General features: G+C 40.1%; 1 protein-coding gene across 2 annotated transcripts; it reads right to left on the reverse strand.

The window, feature by feature from the left end:
* Window positions 1-524: 524 nt before the first annotated feature.
* Window positions 525-17,370, reverse strand: LOC102436501 (leucine-rich repeat-containing protein 37A-like). 2 transcript variants are annotated; one of them, XM_023743408.1, is made up of 12 exons: window positions 17,337-17,370; window positions 16,997-17,077; window positions 13,483-13,554; window positions 12,703-12,777; window positions 11,515-11,630; window positions 8,999-9,130; window positions 8,620-8,747; window positions 7,978-8,082; window positions 3,820-3,869; window positions 1,013-1,067; window positions 795-931; window positions 525-689 (listed from the first exon to the last, which is right to left on the reverse strand). In XM_023743408.1, exons 2-12 carry the CDS (start codon window positions 17,014-17,016, stop codon window positions 575-577), a joined length of 1,005 nt encoding a protein of 334 aa, XP_023599176.1. In that variant the 5' UTR covers window positions 17,017-17,077; window positions 17,337-17,370; the 3' UTR covers window positions 525-574. The 2 variants fall into 2 exon arrangements, with proteins under 2 accessions (XP_023599176.1, XP_023599177.1); XM_023743409.1 differs by lacking the exon at window positions 525-689 and having other exon boundaries at window positions 817-1,067.
* Window positions 17,371-19,601: the final 2,231 nt, after the last annotated feature.

A 19,601-nucleotide genomic window follows, 5' to 3' on the forward strand; every position in this document is an offset into this window, starting at 1 on the left:
CAAAAAAGAGAAGTCAGGTCACACTACCCACGGCCCCTTAGCGCTGGGAAGAGGGGTCAGAGTGTGTGAATTCATGGAAGTTTCAAAACCTCTCTGAGCCTCAGTTCCTCATCCGCAAATTGGGGAAGATATCAGCTGATGTGAGGATGAAATGAGATCACATCCTCAGGAGAGTTTTTGGTCTGTAGCAAGCACTTGAAGATGACTAGCTATTATTACGACAGTTCTGGCCATTCTCACCTTTCCAAGCCAGTCACGTTCCTGCCTTTCACTGCTCTTCCGAGCACTGGAGCCAGATCCTTTCTGGTTTGAACCCCAGATATATCCTTACTTGCCATCAGATTGGAATCCTCAAACTAGCATTCATGCATCTCTCTCCATAGTGGAATAGCTGGTTTTCTTCTGGGTTCTGCTGTAGGAAGCTGATTCTTCCCACCCTCCTTAAGAAAAAAAAAAAGGATTTAAAAGTTTTTATCATTTATCAACTATACCTCAATAAGCTAGAAAAAAATCACAAGATAATGAACGGAAAAAAAAGAACAATATTTATTGTACACATAGGTCAATAACATTTTCAGGGAGCCTGAGGAGGGGGTTCGCTGGGTGGCAGGGTCATGTGCTCATTCGCTGGGCTCTTGGCCGCAGGGTCTGTAGCAGCAACCTTCAACACTGAGAACTCTCCACGCAACCTGGAGTGAGAAGAAGGCCAAGGCTTTTACTCCTGAAAGGAACAATTAGACTCTTCATTATTCCCTCATTTTTGACAAGAATTCTAATTATTCCCAATCATTTACATTTTGTAGAACAGCTCATCCTCAGTAGCCGAATCCTTATCGTGTAGCTCCTGTGCCATGTTCTCTACCTGTGTGGCACTGAGAGGCCTATATATATCTCTCAGCCAGAGCGGCTGCCTCTTCCAGAAACCGCCTTCCTAGAGAGCAGACAGGGAAATATGAACGCTGTGTTCCTCCTACTTTGTCCCCCCACAGTATTTTATCCTCCTCACATTTACCTCCATCTTGTGTTCCGGTGACCATCTCATACGCTGGAAAAATGGAAAAAAGCCCCTTGGAGGAAAAACACATACTGACAATTAGTGATTCATGCCATTTCCATGTCTCTCACACGCACAGCTCTGGTCTTATTAGGACTATATGGGTGCCTGGGTCCGTACTCACGAGCAAAGTCACCACACACCTGGGACCTTGAAAATAAGCCCTTGCACGCTGGACTTGCAGAAGTTCTCTGTCTGTTTAAAGTGGCCCCACAAGGTCTCTGGGGAGACTCTGTATGTGGCTTGGCATAGAGTACAGGCAGGATTTTCAGCCCCACTCACTTTCTTGGCCCTTGACCAAGTGCCCTCATGCAGTGAAAGCAAAAAAGCACCACCACACTGGGCAGAAACATGGTACATAGGTCCCCTTTAGACTGGGTCTCACATGCATCATTTGCTGGGGCAGGGTGCGGGGGGGGGGGGGTGCTTTTATTTTGCTAGCTGCTTTATCCCATAAGTTAAACCACACCAACTAAATGTCCGAGTCCAACTAGCCAAGTTATCTAGCTTGCCGACTTTCATACTGCAGGCTGTCACTGATGAGTGAGTTGTGAAATCAGTTTAAAGGTCATAACCAGCACCAAAATACAAAATATTCCCTTTTGAATACAAACAGAATAGAAAAAAGAAATCAGACTGCATAATAATTTTGTTTTAGAAACTACTTATGTCTGTGTGGTATGTGTGTACCGAGCTGTGACAGAAACTGTACCTCACAGCCCAAGCACAGTACAATCAATGAAGAAGTCCCCAACAGGAAAGGAGCCATCTTCTTTCTGACACTAGTGTGGACGAAAGGGGCCACATGCTAACCCGACAAGCTCAGGGGAGGCCTGCATAGCGGTCTTGCAAACTCTAAGACCTAAAGTAGCCACAAGGATGGTCTGAAATTAAAACTTTAACTAAAAGCAATTATGGTGGGTAGTCTCGTCCTAGGCCGGTATCTTCCCTGACGAGGTCAATCTTTACCTTAACTGAGCCTATTGGCTTTTTGCATCTATGATAACATATCCTTGAAATGTCTGGGTAACTTCTAACTTCCCTTTTTCCAGACCCCTCAGGGCACAACAAATTTCTTTATTGTTATTGTTATGTTAATTGTTGACTGTTAACTATCCTGTACCTAACTAAGTAAAAGAAGTATGAGTCTATCATTTTACTCTTTATCCAATCCCAGAGGTTCTCCCCGCCCCCCACCCTGTCTTGCTTTCTCCTGCCTCTCTACGCTATCACCAATGGATTTCATGTAACCCATCTACATCTCCTCCTTTGATTGTAATGTATAAAAATAGGTGAAAAACCACCATTCTGCGGAGCATTATCCCAGTCTATTGAGATTCTGCTTCCCGACAATTGTCAATAGTTTGGCTCAAATAAACTCTCAAAAATTCTTTACAGGTTTGAATGTTTTTACGTTAACACTAGCATTGTGACCATGGAGCAAGATATCTTCCCTTTCCCCTTCTCCATTTCCTTTTATTAAAGAAAAAGACAAACTATTGTCTAAGGTCTCTCCCAGTTAAAATTCTATGAGGTTTGGATAAAGGGTATAGAGTAGGGGCCTGAAAACCAATAGGATGAGATGTTTTCCTGCTATTTTACAGGAAGAACTCATATATTCTACCTTTCATCAGCCTTGAAGGAGACTAGTGGCCTTACCCTAAGACCATGTGGCCTTCCCGACCCCTTCCCTAGAGCCTCCACCACCAGCAGAAACACGTCCAACCAAGACTTCTCCCTCTGCACCGTTTCCTTAAAGGACCAGTGACAGCAGACGCATCTGTCAGTCCCATTCTATCTCAGCTTTGGCTGGGAGCTAATCTTGCAAAATCCAAACAAAGCATCAGGATAAATAAGTATTCTTTACAAATTTGGCGGTTTCCTCATTGAAAATGAGGAGACTGAAATTGATAAGTTCTAAGTCCTCTAGTTTTCTTTTCTTTCTTTCTTTTTTTTTTTTTTAACTTTTATTAGTATTTATTTTATGATGAATTTACTCCCAGGCCATACACTTTTGTTTCTTAAGTTTCTTCTGGGATATCTTTTTTTTTCTTTTTCTGTGCATCCTCCTCTTCTGGTTTAGGGACAGTCTGTTCTTTTTCAGGAAGGATCACCTCAATGTGGCAGGGAGAACATATCTATGGGTTAATCCCCCCATGAGCTCTGTGAGTTCTGTGCCACATCTTGGGAGCTTTGTTCAGTTAGATGTGCTAAATGACCAGAGAATCTACATCTATATTCCTACACTCTGCAAAAATTGAGCATTCTTTTTGGGCCCCCGACCCTGCCTCTAGCCCTACTCTTTGGCCTGGGCATATCTACTAACTCTACCATTTTAACCAGAATGGCACATATCTGAAGGATGTTTGGTGGCTTTTTTTAAAAAAATTGATTTCAGAGAGGAAGGAAGAGGGAAAAAGAGATGGAAACATCAATGATGAGAGAGAATTATGGATTGGCTGCCTCCTGCACGCCCCATACTGGGGATCGAGCCCATAACCTGGGCATGTGCCCTGACCAGGAATCAAACCGTGACCTCCTGGTTCATAGGTCGACGCTCAAACACAGCCATGGTGGCTGGGTTTCACTAGTGTTCTTAAAGTGAACATGAAGATTTGAACCTATTGATTTGCCTGATTTTGTGGGGTTTTCTGGGTCAAGTGAATAAGGAACCATTTTCAGAGGTCACCTCAAGCTATTTATGGGAAGAGGACGCTCCTCTACTTCTAAAATTCTACTTTAAAAACTGCCAGACTCATATTTACCTTGAGCTTCCTTCTTTACTTTCCTCTGATGGTGTTCTACGACAATAAATCTGTTTGGGAAGAAAACAACATCATGATTATTCATCACAATGACCACTATCTCCTTTGACTCTTGTTCCATAGTTCCTAACTTAGAATTTTGCATGCAGCTGGCAATGTATTTTATTGGCTATTTTAGAGAACATTCAGCAAATAATTCCTAACAAAAAACTCTTAGAAGTAGGAAAATAAAAATATCTACCAGAAACCTACATAGCAGCTTTGTTTTAAGGTCAAGAACAAGAGTAGGATGCTTATTATTACTGTTACTATTCATCATTTTTAGGAGGTCCTAATCAATTTAATTTAAAAAACAAAGTATTGAAAAAAGATAAAACATATTTGCACATGAGATGATGTATAACCTAAAAAGCCCAAAAGCATCTATTAAAATTTTATTGTCAGTACTACAACAATTCAGTAAGAGGGCTAAATCCATGATCAAGAGATCAACATGCAAACCTCAATAGCTTTCCTATATCCCACAAATAACTAGTTAAAAAATGAAAGAGCCCATTTACAATATCAATGAAAGTACATAAAGTACCTAGGAATAAACTTAACAAAAAATGTGTAAGACCTATGTGATGAAAACATTAAAACTCTTCTGAAGGATATTAGGAAGAATGATGACCGTGCTCCTGGAATGTTGTAAACATGTCAATTCTCCACAAATTAACCTTCAAATGCACTGCAATCCTATTCAAATTCCAAGATAGTTTTTAAACAAAACTGCTCCCCACCCAAAAAAGACAAAAACTGGCCAGCTGACATTTAATAGGAAACATATGCAAGAATAGCTATGAAATGTAGGGAAACAAGATAAAAAAGCAGGAGCTTATCCTACTAGATATCAAAATATATGAAAAGGAATTGGAACTATATAGTGATACTGCTACTGGTACAGAAAAAAAAACCTGGATCAACAGAACAGAAACCAGACAAAGAGAGTATTTTAGATCCGTGAAGAAAGAATGAGTCATTCAATAAAAGATTCTAAAACAATTGCATCTTTGTGTGGGGGATAAACAGTCAACCAGACTAAAAACAAAATGAATGATAGACAGATTTTAAAAACTTATAAATAACAAGAAGTGTTATAAAAAAAACTTGAATACCAGAGACTACTTTCATACCACCAGGTGACAAAGGCCTTGTTAACAAAACCTACACCCCAATAAGCCATGAGAGGACTGACAGCTATGGTGACACTGTCAACACAAAGCCTACTCTTCACAGCCCTTGCCCTCTTCTCCCCTTGACTGTTTATCGTCTTCCTGTTCATTTATCTTACTCCTTTCAGTAGCTTTCACTGAATTTCAGTGTTTCAAATACTCCCCAGTGTTTTTGTGTTTGAGGAGACAGAACGGTGGAGTAAGAAGCACAGGCTTTGCAGTCGGGCAGAATGGAGTTCTGCCACTGGGGCTTAAGTTGATTTCCATCTATGGAAGAGGGTGGTACTATCATCCTCACAGGGTTTAATCGAACAATATATGGAAAATTGTTCATCCTATGCTTGGCATAAACTAGTGCTAAGTTTGCCAATGGTGCCATAGTGGTCAAATCTATCAAAGGGTTCTGCCTGTGGTATCAGGCTCAAAAAGTTCTTTCCCACCACTAAATTACAATAGTATTGCTTCTATTTTCTTCTAGTACTTTTACAGGTTCTTTTTTTTTCTTTACATTTACGTAAATACATTGGTTTGAGGTGAGAAATAGAGATCTGCTGTTATTTCTCCCTCAAATAGTTAAGTAGCTGTTTGATTACCATTTCTTAATTATATTTCACTGATTAGAATATTGAAAGATGACATTTCAAAAGTCTTAGGAACACATGGGTCTGTCTATTGCTGGACTCTGTATGCTACTTCAAATAAATATTAAGTCCTCGTTGTGAAATTGACAAAATGCCTCATCTTTCTGCCTTTGAACACTATTATTGTCCACTACAAAACAAAACAAGGCATGGTCCACATCCTCAAAAAAGCTTATCTAAGTGGGGAGAGGAAATAATGAAACTATATATATATATATATATATATATATATATATATATATATATATATATATAAATGTAAAGTTAAACTACATAGACATTAAATGCAGTATAGGAGTTTATAGCAATTCCAAAAAAGCAAAGAGCCATATGCCACCTGGAGGTGTAGAGGGTACTGTCTGGGCAATGGCCAGGTACTTTCTTCCCAGAGGCCTTGGCCAACTGATCCCCATGCTGGTCCCCAGCCTCCTATCTTGGAAATCAGACTCTGTCCTCACCAAGACAGAACTCACTTCTTCCTACAGGGCAAGTCTGACCTTATCAATACCGCAGGATTAATAAAAAAATCAGAATGACAGATTATGACCTGACAATGAGAACTACATCTGCTCCACAGACAGCATCTGTCTCTACATGATCAGGGAAATACATTCTGTAGAGATAGGCCACCATGGCCCACTAAAGCACAATCAGAAGGCCACTGGTGAGAACAGAATTAGAACAAAAGGAATGAGCTGAATCCAGTGTTTAATGGAAAGGACTGAGCAGGGACCATCTGTCTCCCCAAAGGCACAGCCTGGCTAGTGGGCCTGACTCTCCACATCCGCTTCCTGAGAGGCCATCTCCACACGTAAGGATGGACAGGGCTAATGTTGGTCTCCTCTTCCCCTTTCCTCTGCTTTTTGCTGACCAACCCTCCTGCCCATAGACAGGTTTCTCCTTAGCAGTTAATACATCCCATCAGGTTTTACTCAAGTCTGATGGACCAGGAAGCCATTTGGTCCTTATACATCTCAACTCTGCTCCATGACGTGTTAACCTTAGTATTTCTCTCTTGGGGTGCCACTTTTTAAAATTATTATTATTAATATATTTTTATTGATTTCAGAGAGGATGAGATAGGGAGAGAGACATAGAAACATCAATGAGGAGAGCGAATCATTGATTGGCTGCCTCCTGCATGCCCCATACTGGGAATTGGGCCTGCAACCCAGGCATGTGCCCTTGACCGGAATCGAACCAGGGACCCTTCAGTCCACAGGCTGACGCTCTATCCACTGAACCAAATTGGCTAGGATGGGGAGTAAAAATTGTTTACCATATGTTTAGGTTCTCAGGGGAGGGGAATGCCTCACTATTGCCCTGAAAAAAAAATGGTGACAAAACTTAAGAAAAAGAAGTAGGACCAGCAGGGCTGGAGTACTCAGGGAAGATTTCATGAAGAAAGATGAACTTGAACTGGCTTTTGAGAGATTCACAGGACTTCTGCAGGCAGAGCAAAATACGGGGATTTTAGGTGGGCTAGGCACAAACAAAAGTGGGAATGGCATGGTTTGGCTGGGTTATGGTGAGGGGCTGCTTTGTCTGAATGGAGGGCTGACATGACTGTTGAAAGGTAAATTAGGTTGGATAGTAGGGTAGAGTCAAGATCCCCAGCTTAGTAAGTCACTCTTTAATGTTAGCAACCTGCCTGTAGGGAAAATACACCATCAAGTAATTGAACAAAAGGGACACAGGCAAGCTCCAGAAACAGGTGACTCTAACATGACATGCTTTAAAGAAGCCTGATGCAGGCTTTAGGTCGCTGTGTTTTAACTGAACCTATTTACACTGTATCTTACACACTGGAGAAGAAAGCTGCTGAGTAAATCTTATGAATTGACAAGATCACACTTTTATCTTTTAGCCACGTCCTTTCTTCCAGGGTGACATAGCTCCATGAGGTGGAGATCCTATATCTCTCCTCACTTCAGCGAACAAGGAAAGAAATCAGCGATAGAAAGAGAGTAATTGGTGAGTCCATCAAATTAACATCATCCATTTTGAATTGAAGAAATTTTGCTATCATGTCAGCTCTGGCTTATTAAACTTAATTTTTCAAACTATTCTTGTTATCTTGATTTCACTTCCACAGAGATCTCTGGGAGTGGGGTGGGCTTCCTTTAAAAATCCCTGGAATATAATTTGTAGTAAAAGAACAAAGCATTTCTCAGTGCTCATGACTAAAGAGGAATATCAAGTAGGAGTAGGTGGGAAAGTGAACTTGATTTTCAGGTTGTGGGCTCTGAATCTATTCTAAAGACGGAATATATTTTGGAAATCTGAATCGACTGTTGTCTTACCACAATGAGACAGAAAATTACAATAAAAATTATTGTTACTATAGTCACAATTATTGCCACGATGAGATTCTTGTTATAGCCATATCCTGGCACTTCTTTTGTGAGCTAAAAACAAAAACAAAGAACGTATTAAAAAAAAAAAAAGATGAAAAGGATAAAAACTAACTGTTCTCTAGCCTATTCTAACTATTCCTTTTGTTGTTGTTGTCAATCCTCATGTGAGGATATTTTTTTCATTGATTTTTAGAGATAGTGGAAGGGAGAGACTGACCCTCCCATGCGTGGGCCGATGCTATAACCATAGAACCACACTGGCCAGGGCTAAATATTCTTATCTACTACTCTAAAACCCCATTCTTTCAGGTGAATAGCTTGTAGGTTCTTAAAGAACATACCAAATCTAATGTGCTGTGTAATCTGAGCATTAGCATTTTCTGTACAATTTATTTATCTTTTCTCGTCTATCCTAGGAACAGTGGCGCCGTTCTCTAAATGAGCAAAGGAGGGGATCACTGTCTTAGCCCCTCCTTTGGCCAAGACAAGATTCGGATCAGGCGCCCCGGCCTTCCTGCCTGGGTGCTTTCATGGCGTGTCCTAAGCTGACTAGAAGTCCAGGCCTTATGTTTGGGGAGCTGTCCTCACCTCATTGGGCTCCTCCTCTTCCTGTTCACCCTGGGCTTCCAGCCTCTGCTTTATCCATGGATCCGCATCCCGCTCTACCTTGGAAACAATTTCTTCTTGCTGTTTACTGAGCAGCGCCTTCGGGGGGCCTGTTCCGGAAAATAGCTTCCTCAATTTATGTTTGTAACTTGAATGGTAAAATTCAGGTTTAAGAGAGAGATTCCCTCTGTTGTTTATCAAATGACTCAGGGACATGTCTCCATCCTGCACATTTGAAAAAGGAGTTTAATGAATGGTAATAACATTGGTTCTGTATTTTCTGGATTTTCCTCCAAGAAATAGGGCAATATGTAATTTGGGGCACGTATAACATCACTCTTATTAAAGTCTAACTGCTCACGTATTAGGGATGGTGAACTCTCTCCATTTCTGTCGGAGGATGCCCTCTCTGGCTCAATAGTCAGCTCAGTGTTGGTGTCCTTCCGGCCCGGCAGTACTTTCATGAATGGCCCTTCTATAAGTAGTTCTTCATCTGTCAAAAAAGAAGAGGCCACGTTAGATAATGAAAGACTCACGGGACAGCTCTTTGTCCGTCCACAGCCATCCATCCCAGTCAGATAAATTGGGAATCAGCAAATACCTGAGTGCCATTTAGAGAGGAGAAAAATAAACCCCAACTGAAACCTATGATTGTCAACACAACAAAAGGAGAAAAGGTATCATTTTTAAAAGTGGTTATTTATTGAGAACATTCAATAGTATGGAATATAGTAACTATATTTAGGATTATTCCATTGGTCCCCAAGGGCCAATTGCCACTTACTGAAGAAATGCCAAGTCTGGAAGACCCACTCAGTGAGAACCTGAAGACCTACTGTGACTCCCCACATTCAGGTACCCCTCCTGTCTTGCCTGAGATGCAGAGTGGGCTGGAGGCTTCCTCCCTCCACTCTTCAGGGAGCTTGTGTTCTTGCTACCATCACAGATGACCATGATTAATGCCCTCTGCTAACAGGTCCTCATCTGGACACACCCTTCTCCACTTACCCATTGATTCCTCAGCTTGGTCCCTACTTCCATATAGCCCAGCCCCCATAACAGAAGGCTCTATACAGAAAAAACCACTATGTCCACTCTTGCTCTTTGCTTAAATTTAGGCAGGCATCTGGGATATAGATTAAGAGATTTGCCAGGTTGTGTGCCACTGTGGAATGTTCAATAAATCTATGGAATAATACTTGGGGAAAGAGCAACTTTAAAAAAATACATATTTTTATTGATTTCAGAGAGAAAGGGAGAGGGAGAGACAGAAACATCAATGATGAGAGAATCATTGATCGGCTGCCTCCTGCATGCCCCCTAGTGGGGATCAAGCCTGCAACCACGGCATGTGCCCTTGACCATAACCGAACCGGGACCCTTCAGTTCCTGCACAAAATACCACGTGCGGGTGCGCATGTACAGTGCGATTGAAACTTTGTGGCCCAAGCGCAGAAGTCGGTATTTTGTGGAAGAGCCACACTCAAGGGGCCAAAGAGCCGCATGTGGCTCTCGAGCCACAGTTTGCCGACCACTGGGCTAGGGTGAAAAGAGCAACTTTTGTCAGATGCCTACTTTGCTTTCATTTCATGTCATTTCTTATATTTTCAGCTTGACTTGGGGAACCATCCAAAGCTTCTGACTGCATGAAGGTCAAATGTACCATTGTGCAGCTGGGGTTTTTTTCCAGAACAATTACAAATATTGCTGGTGGTGGTGAGGGTCAGAGAAGGAGGTAAGGGTCCTGAGAGAGAGGGAACATGGGCTTGCGGAGAGCCCCAACTTGAAACCAAAGACCTGGCACTAGGTGACAGCACTTAGCACTTTCTGACCTTGTTTTTACTCACCTGGGAAAGGAGATTAAAATGCCTGTTCTGCCCACCCTTGAGGTAAAAGGGAGTAACATAATTGGTCAAAACATTGTTTTGAAAAATAAGCAACAGCATTATTATTTATGATGTGCCCCAGATCACTGACAGAGACCTGCGCTATCTGGGCATGAAAGCACAGTTTGGAAGTTATCAAGTAGGTGCCAACAGCCTAATACGTAGGAAGGTACTTAAAAACACCTGTGTGTTTAGTGGATAGAACACCTTGTGTTTCAGAGCAAGTTCAGAGTTGGATGGTATACAGCGACCACTGGTCTAAGGATACAAGAGCCCTCCCATCCATTAGAAGGGCTGGGTGGCAGCTTCTGGGGATGGATCCAGAAACTCTCAAATTCCAAATAAAACAGCATCATTTGTACTCTTTTTTATGAAATTGCAAAAATAAACAAAATAAAGATGTATCTAGCCCTAACCCGTTTGGCTCAGTGGATAGAGCGTCAGCCTGCAAACTGAAGGGTCCCAGGTTTGATTCCGGTCAAAGGCATGTACCTTGGTTGCGGGCACATCCCCAGGGGGTGGGGGTGGGGGTACAGGAAGCAGCTGATCAATGTTTCTGTCTATCCCTCTCCCTTCCTCTCTGTAAAAAATCAATAAAATATATTTTTAAAAATGATGTATCTATACCTGTCCTACAAAGCAAAGGGCAATTGAAACCTCATGCATACAAAACCAGTTTACAAAGTGGCACACTAATGAGCAAGTTCATTTGTAAGAAAAGCACCAAGCAGAGAGCACAACACACACTATGTGGCCACTGATGTTAACTCCCTTCTCCCTTCCATTCTTCCCCCTCTATTCCTCTCTTGTTCTTTATCTGACTTTGAGCAAGGTGTAGTTCTTAGAAATCTAGGCAGTTGAACTCTGAATGAATGAATAAAAACAATGCAGTTACATTATTTGTTTAAAAATGTATTATCATCGCTTAAAAATAAAAAATTAAAACATAAATAAAATTTTAAAAGTTTATCTTTGGGCAATTCAGACTCACCACAAGGTGTACTTTTCAGACATTCAGTGTTACAATGCAGTTTGACTGTCTTGGCAACAGCCTCAATATTATTTCTAAATTGGCAGAGGCAGCAGGTCAAATGGCTAGGTAAGATCCTATAAATGGAAACACAGAGAATTAAATTAGTGACAAAGGAGTTACTTGAGTTGGTAGACCAAGGCTACCACAGAGCTGTGAAGAAAAGAATTGTTGGGGCTGCCCTGGCCAGAGTTGCTCCATGGTTAGAGTGTTGGCCTACACAATGAAGGGTCTTGGATTGGATCCCAGCTCTAGTCAGGGCAAGTACTGGAGGCAACGGATGGATGTGTCTCTCTCACATCAATGTTTCTCTCTCTTTCTCTTTCTCCTATTCCCTCCCTCCCTCTCTCTCTCTCTAAAAATCAATGGAGTCCTGGTCAGTTGCTCGGTGGTTACAGCATCAGCCTGGGGACAGAAGGGTCTCGGGTTTGATTCCTGGTCAAGGGCACATACCTCTGTTGCACATTCAATCCCTGGCAGATTGGGGCATGTGCTAGAGGCAACCAATTGATGTGTCTCTCTCACGTCAATCTCTCTCTCTCTCTCTCTCTCTCTCTCTCTCTCTCTCTCTCTCTCTTCCCTTCTTCCATCCTCCCTTCCACTGTGTCTGAAAATCAATGGGAAAAATATCCTCAGGTGAGGATTAAAAATTTTTTTAAAAAATCAATGGAAAAAAATATCCTTGGGTGAGGATTAACAACAACAAAAGCAGTTTGGTAGGGATCAGCTGGCCATTTGCTACTCTTGAATATAGTAAATAAATAGAGCGAAGGACAGAAGTGCCCAACAGAAGAATAAGAATGGTAGTGGGTATGGAATGCCTAGAATAAAGGTGATAGGCATTACAATTGGGTGACACTAACAAGGAGTTTAATTCAGAAGTATCTCCTTTTCCCAACCCAAAGGTCTCACTTTGGGTTGAGAATACACAGGAAGAGGGAAGACTTCTAAGAAGACTCTTGGATAAGTCCCCATCTTATGGAGTCCCTTTCTCAATTCCTAACTGTGAATGGTACATATATTAGAAATTACTCTGGGCATAAAACACTTTATGTGGTTACCTGGCCTCAAGAAGCCTGACTTAAGAAAATTATAAAAGAAGCCTAAAGAACGACTAAGTGAAAATAAATATAAGAAAAATCAACTTACAATTTTTCCAATTGAGGGGTCATCATGAGGATGCTCACAACTGTTGTAAGTGACACTTGTGTCCTCCCCATGTCTCTGGAGGAGAAAGCCCAGACATACATGATATAAACCCCAAGACAAAAACTGGACATTTACAAAGACACTTAGCGCCCTAACCAGTTTGGCTCAGTGGATAGAACATCGGCCTGCGGACTGAAGGGTCCCAGGTTCGAATCCGGTCAAGGGCATGTACCTTGGTTGCGGGCATATCCCCAGTAGGGGGTGTGCAGGAGGCAACTGATCAATGTTTCTCTCTCATCCATGTTTCTAACTATCTCTCTCCTTTCCTCTCTGTAAAAAATCAAAGCCAAAGATGATAATTTCAGAGAGCTCTTCTTGAAGAAATTTAAATTTATTTGTGTCATCAAATGAATGACCTTGGTGATACAATCTTTTTTCTTTTATTAAAACCGCTATCCTACTTCTCATTCTCTATTGTGCCCACCACTTGATTACTCTTTTAATACGTAACGCACAACTTGTTTCTTTTTTCTTTCTGAGGTCAACTGTATTTCTACATGCATCTACATGTTCCAAATCTGTATGTGTTCTTCAACGTCGCTCCCTTCCTCTGTTGGCTGTCTTGTTCATATGCATTCTTTCTTAATCATTTTTCTGTGCCAATAACTCTTATCCAATCACCCAGTTAAAATGTAAATTATGACCTTTCAGTCAAAACACAAAGTACTTAATCACTGATGAAAGTAAGAAAGCAGAAATCATCTCATGAGCAATACTTACAAATACTTTAATGCTGGCAATTTAAAAAGATATGGATCGTGGACAGCTGTCAGAGGATTACGATCGAGAATTCTGAAAAATGCAATGGAATTAAAATTATCTACATTTCCAATAATTGCCATGTAAGTTTATATTCGTTTTGTTGTTACAAAACTTGAAGGTTGAAAAAAATAACTTTCTGTCTTTATCCATATAGATCACCCTTAGAAACCGTACAGCACTCCTTTTCAGAGAATTACCCAGGTTTCTAAATGATAAAGTGAAGACGAGAAAGTAAAGGAGGAGGAGGAGGAGGAGGAGGAGGAGGAAGGAGGAAAGTAGACAGCAGAGGGGGAAAACTGCTGAAGAACTTTTCAGAATGAAAACCCTAGAAGTGACTATGCGCTATAGGAAATACTTTTTCTAGTGTCCTTCATAATTTAAGGGACTTTTCTTTCATCTCTAGAAATTAAAATAATTCCATAGTTTAAACCAACCAGTTAAAGACAAAAATAGGACTAATTCCTTGGTTTTGGAGCCAAAGAAGGGATAAATCTAAGAGGACCTGGTGAAAGCCATGCTCCCACCACATACTCCCATGTTTACTCTTGTATCACAGGCCTGCATCGTATGTAATCACCTGTTTACTTGTACATTTCCTGGACCATTAGCCCCTTGAGGGCAGGGACCACAATGTGTCTGACATAGTGCCTGACATTTACTAGGTATTTAATAAATGTTTGTTTAATAAATAAATAACATTTTGTTTATATATCAATACAATGAACAAAGTCGTTTTTGACACAAAATGTCATTCCAAATGGTAAAACAAATTTTCTCCTCAATTCTTTAAAAACAAAACAAATAAACAAAAAACAAAACAAGGAGAAACAGGATGAAAAGAAAACCTGTCTTTAGGTTAACTCTACACAAGAATTAGTAGTGGCCTTAGCTGGTTTGGCTCAGTGGATAGAGCATCAGCCTGCAGACTGAAGTGTCGAGGGTTTGATTCTGGTAAAGGGCACATACCTGGGTTGCAGGCTCGATCCCTGCCGTGCGGGAGGCAACAAATCGATTGTCTCACATTAATGTTTCTCTCTGTCTCTCCCCCTCCCTTCTACTCTCTCTAAAAATCAATAGAAAAATATCCTTAGGTGAGGCTTAACAACAACAAAAAAGAATCATTAGTGTACTTTTACAGAATATTATAAAGATAATTATCACAGCTAATACCAATTAGGCTGCTGGGCATCTGTGATGAGCATTTCATATTTAATACTCACAGTAACCTTATTGATAAATATTATTACCCTATTTTACAAATGAGGAAACTGAGGCACAGAGAGGTTATATAAGTTGCCCTAGGTTGTCAAACTAGTAAGAAGCAGAGCTGGAATTTGAATTCAGTTCTGACTTAAAAGCCTGTGTTTAGCCTGTATGAAGAAAAGAAGTTTAAAATAGTTGTTAGTTCAACCTTAATTTTGAGGCTACCAAACATAGAAATACCTTTTCAAATGTCATATACCCATCTGGGAGAGAAAATTACATTTTCTCTTTTTATTTCTGTTTCCTAATCACCTCCCATGATTAAATATTTAACTAGCTTGTAGTCATTGAGACTTTAGAGATTTAAAACCCTGAGTAGGTATATCAGTGAAAATGGTGGAGTAAGGCTCCTGAAAATTCATCCCTAAAAAGGGCAACGTAAAACAGCTGGCAAAAATAGAATCAATTTTTTCAAACTCTGGAAATTTAACCAACGGGCTTACAGGAATTCAGGGGACATTTATTCAAGATAAATTAAATTAATCCTAAGAACAGTGATCTGTATTGCTTGAACTCATTTTAGACCTTTGCTCTCCCTCCCATGGGTAACCCTGGAAAATAGTCCACATCCCCAGTACAGGCAGAAACAAAATCTCATTCCCAAAGAACTGTCTCGTGGTTCCCTGGAAGACCTCACTTGAAAGACTTGTCTTTGACCTGACTGAGAGCTGCCTCTGCCAAAAGCCTCTCTCCTCAGGGGAAATTTTTTTGAAAACAATTACAGGTAAATGTTTTAACATGGCAGCTGCTGAGGCAATGTATAACAGCACAAAAACACAAAAAGTAGCCTAACCAAAAAACTTAAAAGTAAAAGCTGAGAAATGAGATGTAATAGAGACTCTGAAGTTCTCTAACCTATGTCTGGAAAACTGGAAAACCATGAGACATATTCCTGGGAATCTAGGAAAAAACAATAGCGCTAATAAATGAGTTCAGCCAGGTTGCAAGGTACAAGACTAATATGCAAAAATTAACTATATTTCTATACACAATGAGTAATAGAAAAGTGAGTAATAGAAAAATAAAATGAACAAAACAATTCCATGCATAATAGCATCAAAAAGAATGAAATACTTAGGGAAAAAATTAACCAAAGAAGTGCATGACTCATACACTAAAAATTACAAAATACTGTTCAAAGAAATTCAATAAGATCTAAATAAATGGAAAGACATGCTCTGTTCACTGATCAGAAGATAATACTGTTAAAATGGCCATACTCCCCCAAATGATGTGTGGTTTCAAGCAATCCCTATCAAAATCCCAACTGACTTCTTTCCAGAAAGTGACAAACTAATTCTAAAATCATATGGCAATTCAAGGGACCCAGAATAGCCAAAACAATCTTGATAAAGAGGAACAACGGGGGAGGACTCACACATCCTGGTTTCACTACCAAATTTTGGGGTCAGTTTTGTGGTTTCTGTTTTCTTGACACTCGACTATTTGAAGTCAACACTTAAAATTAATTTGTTTGCCTCTACTCTTACAGCTGTACCTACAGCTGTGAACAGACAGGATTTTCTAGAGCAATGCAGAGTGATGGGATGGTTTCCTTCCGAGAGTCGGGAAAGAAATTGGAATGGGGCTACAGCTATTTATTTTTTTCTTTATATTTTTTCACACCACACCTTAGCATACACAGCCATATTCACTTCAGAGGCATATACTTTCTGAAAAATAATGTTCTGGGTGATTGGGGAGAGAAGGACCCTGTGGCAGATTTTTAGGAATTCTTTCTGCTTTACCATTTATTAGTAAAAGAGACTCATGGCTGAGTCTCCCTGGAGAACTCTGAGCTAAACTTAATTATTTCAGTTCTATGTTGCATATATTTAAGCAGTTTGGAACTTTGCACATGAACAGGAATCAAAGTTAAATTCAGATGTAGAATGTCAAGGACCATTCATATATCGGAGCAGCAGCACCACTGGGATCCCCATGACGATGCTACTTTGAATGTTATGTGCTTGGTGCCTTCTATTGCCCATGCCAAAGGTCAGCACTAAGAAAGCAGACAGTGCCACATATGAGTTAGACAAGTCTCTTGGTCTCTTTGTACCTTCGTTTCCTCATTTGAATAAAAAAATGAATGGCTCTTAAGCCATACTTTTCAGAATTCAAACTGGGCTTACATCCAGCTAACCAATCACTGTATGATGTTGTTACACATAGCTTTTTACATATGTTTATCTTCTACTTCACTTACAACTTGTCTAAAAACTTCATTCCATGCCAGGCCCGAAATGTTCCAAAGCTCACTTTTGTGATTAAATTGCAACCAAGATTTCTACAAAAAGACATAAGCAAAAGAAGACAATAAATATTATTTCAGATCATTTATCTTTTGGCAGTGATTCTAATTTATATATGATAAAACAACCTCAATACTCCCTCCACACACTAAATAAATCTCACTGTAGAAGAGATTTGCTTATGATATATGGTTTCATGTTTATATATGTGGTACATTAGATACAAAACAGTGAATAACCATGAGGTTTAAAATTAAGTTTTATAAAAATAATGAAGTTATATTTATAACTTACATATACTGCAAAAAAGGTAGTGATGCAAATGTATTCCTTTCAATAAATTGTATAATTGGTTGCAGGATAAATCTCTAGAAAAAGTAAAAGAAAAATAGTGCCTCAATTAGTCACTAGATATCTAATTAGTAGGAATAATTGGTAGAGGTTAGAATGATAATATTGAAAATTCAACTTTAGTCTAAACTCAAAATCTTAGGAGTTGTGATTTGAACTTTCGGAGCCCCTAACCCTGCCCTCACCTCTCTCACTTTCATGATCTTCATAAATAAAATATGCAACTATAGATCTTGATAGAATTTAAAGGTAATCTTTCCTGAGAGCAGAAGAATCAACTAGATAACCTTTTTTTAAAAAATATATTTCATTGATTTTTTACAGAGAGGAAGGTAGAGGAATAGAGAGCTAGAAACGTCGATGAGAGAGAAACATTGATCAGCTGCCTCCTGCACACCCCATACCGGGGATGTGCCCACAACCAAGATACATGCCCTTGACCGGAATCGAACCTGGGACCCCTCAGTCTGCAGGCCAACGCTCTATCCACTGAGCCAAACCGGTCATGGCAACTAGATAACCTTTTATGGTCCCATCAAATTTAGATTATGAGCTCAAAGGTTGTCTCTTCATATGTAATTACAAATGTATAATATTAAAAGAAATAGTCTCACATTTACACACCTTTCTGGTTTAGTTCTGTTTGTCTAAGCCAATTCAATATCAGGTGAAATAAAAGATGCATTTTCACATAACTTGAAAGGAAGGTACTTCTCTAATACTACAGAACTTTGAACTAACTCAGAATGATACTTTCTATTATATTAATAGAAATTCATTTTTTATTTTACATTGCTTTAAGAATCCATGAATGGAATTGCTTCAGTTGTACAGTGGTGGGGCAACAGAAAACAACATGGCACTGAATTTTTACTTGAAAACACCCACTGTTGTCTATAGTTGGCTCTCTTATTTCCATTGATTCCACTTTAGTCCCTCACTTTTCACCTGGATGGGTATAACTGTTTTCTGACTGGTATTTCCCTCTGTAATCTCCTCCTTTCTAATCCATCCTGCACAGTCACTAGATTAGCTCTCCAGAAGTGACTTTCAAATACCAGCCAGCATCACTTGGGAACTTACTGAAGATGCAAATTCTCAATCCTCCTCTGGACCTACTGAATCAGTACCTGTGGGGTGCAGCTTGAGTTTAACAAGCCCTCCAAGTGATTCTGTTGTAGGCTAACGTTTGTCCTAGAGCACCGGTGTGATAACATGGTAGCTTGGCATTCAAAGCCTTAGATGATCTGATTCTAAATTCCTACTCTCTCTACTTGTCTCTACAATGTATTTTTCCTGTGTCTTGCCTTTCCATGTGCTCCTTTTGCAAGCTTATTCTACCCAAGATGTCTGTCTGATGATCCCCAAGGGCCCTTCAAGGTCCTGTTCAAAAAGCTACTCTAGTAACATCTTTGCTAATCCAACTTGAAGTCTCTTTTCCCTCTGCTGTAACCAAAGCCAATTGATAGCTCTCATTGCCCATATCTATTTCCTCGTTTTAGAAGTTATTTTTGCATCCTATTTCCTCTGAGGATAGCTCCTAGAAAGTATGCACTGAGTCTTGCTCATTTGCATTATCTACTATGTTAAAAACAGACATATGAACATATGAAAATTCAAGTATCTCTCTCTATATAAAAGGCTAATACGCAAAGTGTCCCCTCGGGAGTTCAACCGGGAGACCAGGAGTTCGACTGCTTGCTATGACATTAGCTGACCACCAGGGGGCGGTGCAGAACAAAGGAAGGCCCTGGCCAGCAGCCAGAAGGCCCCGATTGGCCTTGATCGCCAGCCAGGCCTAGGGACCCTACCCATGCACGAATTTCATGCACTGGGTCTCTAGTTTATGAAATAAACAAACAGCTGGGAAGTAGAGGGAGAAAAATGATTTTCAGTTTTATCACTTCATGGCTCCCTCTTGTGTGCCTCTACAGCACGTTGTCTTCCATTTAGTACTTGTGCACTATGGTTTGAGCTTATGTTGACTTTCCCCATGAGATCATGAGTTACTAGAAGGGCAGAAACCCTGTCTTACCCATCTTTGTGCCTACAATTCTAGGTACAGTGCTAGTCTTTACTAGCTTATTTATTGATTGGCATTTTTAAATGAATGGGAATACTTATGATAGCATGAAATAATTAGCTTACAAAGTATTTCACAGTAGAAGTAATCAATAACCTAATCCATTGAGCAGTTAGCTCATTTGC

Source organism: Myotis lucifugus, unplaced genomic scaffold, assembly GCF_000147115.1.
Source record: "Myotis lucifugus unplaced genomic scaffold, Myoluc2.0 scaffold_387, whole genome shotgun sequence".
Lineage (NCBI taxonomy): Eukaryota > Metazoa > Chordata > Mammalia > Chiroptera > Vespertilionidae > Myotis > Myotis lucifugus.